Source organism: Halyomorpha halys, unplaced genomic scaffold (assembly GCF_000696795.3).
Source record: "Halyomorpha halys isolate HHAL.00 unplaced genomic scaffold, Hhal_1.1 Scaffold929.1, whole genome shotgun sequence".
Classification (NCBI taxonomy): Eukaryota; Metazoa; Arthropoda; class Insecta; order Hemiptera; family Pentatomidae; genus Halyomorpha; species Halyomorpha halys.
Window position 1 is genome coordinate 95,470 of NW_027105158.1, and position 1,888 is coordinate 97,357.

The 1,888-nt window shown below is 29.6% G+C and overlaps 1 protein-coding gene across 15 annotated transcripts in view; it reads right to left on the reverse strand.

Annotated features, from left to right (window-relative positions):
* Positions 1 to 1,686, reverse strand: part of PIP5K59B (Phosphatidylinositol 4-phosphate 5-kinase 59B) — a 78,237-nt gene extending 76,551 nt beyond the window's left edge. For 2 of the 15 annotated variants that reach the window (XM_014430968.3, XM_014430969.3), the window contains exons 1-3: positions 1,299 to 1,684; positions 774 to 814; positions 586 to 693 (exon numbers count right to left, since the gene is read on the reverse strand). In XM_014430968.3, coding sequence (XP_014286454.1) covers positions 586 to 693; positions 774 to 814; positions 1,299 to 1,401 — 252 coding nt within the window. In that variant the 5' untranslated portion in view covers positions 1,402 to 1,684. Of the gene's footprint in view, positions 1 to 585; positions 694 to 773; positions 815 to 898; positions 1,080 to 1,298 lie in introns of those variants that run through there. The other 13 variants (XM_014430971.3, XM_014430970.3, XM_067048929.1 and 10 more) reach the window with 11 other exon arrangements.
* Between the last annotated feature and the right edge of the window lie 202 nt (positions 1,687 to 1,888).

Below are 1,888 nucleotides of genomic sequence, written 5' to 3' on the forward strand. Positions count from 1 at the left end.
TAATGATTTTTATTTTAATGAATATAACAAAAGTAGATTAGTAAGAATATTATTAAAACAAACCATTTTTAATGAATCATCTCTCCTATTATAGATAAGATACTTCAAACTAAATAAAGCTGAACTTTAAATAAAAAAGGGGGTGTTGTCAGGGTATTTTTATAATAATTTAACCAAATATCATATGCATCTCGATTTAAAAAAATTGTTCATTTAAATAATTTACTGATTATTTATCGGCCTAAAAAGATTTATCAATCACAATGAAGAGAGTTATTCAAGTTTGGAAATAAATTTATTGTAATGGTAAAGTTTGACGTGTTATCTCACAAAACCTTTAACTACTCATAATATTGTAAAAATTATACAAAACTACATAAATATAAAATGATAATCTGTAAAAATATAAAATCTGCAAATCCAATAAAAAAACAAGAACACTTTTATAGGTCCACTGAAAGTTGTACATGATATTGACCTTACCCTACATTTAAGATTTTAATCACATCATTTGTGCATATTTCAAATATGACTTGACTAAACCATGTAAATGATCTTCAAGACTGTAATATTAAATTCACTAACCTTCTTGTACGTTACTTCGCCTCCAGTCCCTACCCTCCGGTGTCCCAATTTCTTTTCTCTTTCAGACTTATTTCTAGCCATCGCACCATTTTGTCGTGATAGCGAACCCTTAAAATAATAATAATAATAATGAAGTATGGTGGAAATAACAATAAAAAACTAAAAATCGAAAGTAAATGTGAACATACATCTTTCTTCCCATAATCATCAATTCCATCTTCATCCACTTCTGTAACAATACAATAACAAATAGAAATTATTCTGTAAAATTTACATAAGAAAAAAATACTTTCACTTTAGATGACAAAATTACCACTTATTTTCTTAACCCTCCAAAAAAAAATATTCATGATAAGGTAACTTATTTGTTACAACAAAGTGTCCTTCTAATCAGGTGAAAGATAAAGGAGACTCCCCTTTATCACTTGTTGCATAATAATAAAAATAGTGTACTTTTAAAATTCTGTCAAGAAACTCAATTCAGAGTAAGTATGCCAACAAGTAGTCATAACTGTCAATAATGAATGGGAATTTTACAATTTCATGCTTAAATAAGAGTATAAATGAAGATTTATTTGATATAATACTTGATTTTTCTTTTTGTAGGGTAAATTATGAAAATTGGCAACTTTGACAAATAGTGGGTGTGTTCATTCATCCTACTTTAATAGTGCATTTATGGAATGAAACCTGTCAGCTAAGGCATGGCTTACCTCTGTAACTCTCGTTATCTTTAAACTCAGCATTCGTCCCAGTTTTCATTTTACTAAACGTATCTAAAACTTGAATTTCATCAACGCCATCACCAGAAGCCATTTTAAGGCTTTATTTTTCCTAAAACAACTATCACACGTCATATAACCGTCTCTTCAAACTGTGCGTTGACTCATTGGCAATATGCAATGGTTTTAATTTCACTGAACGCGACCTCCGTTTATCTAGAATGAGAGTTCTCATAACTCAAAACTCTCAATAAAATATGTGTCAACCATTCCTTCTTAGCAGCCCAGTCTGTCGCAGCTTACTGTATATCGCTTCCTTTCTATCGATCCCTCCAGCTGACAACATTGTAATTATGGCAGTTATGTCAAAGAATTCTAATCTTAATTCCTCAACCGAATGCCTTTCCTCTTTATAGTTCTAATTAGACTAATATTAATAATTTATTATATTATTACAAAACGAACCTAATTATGTTAACCCTTGGGTCTCAAACCGCTGGAATTTAAAGTCTGAAAAGCAACTTCTCCTTCATAAGAATCTATTTCATAATTTAAACCCTTCTAAAAAAAGAATGAATCAT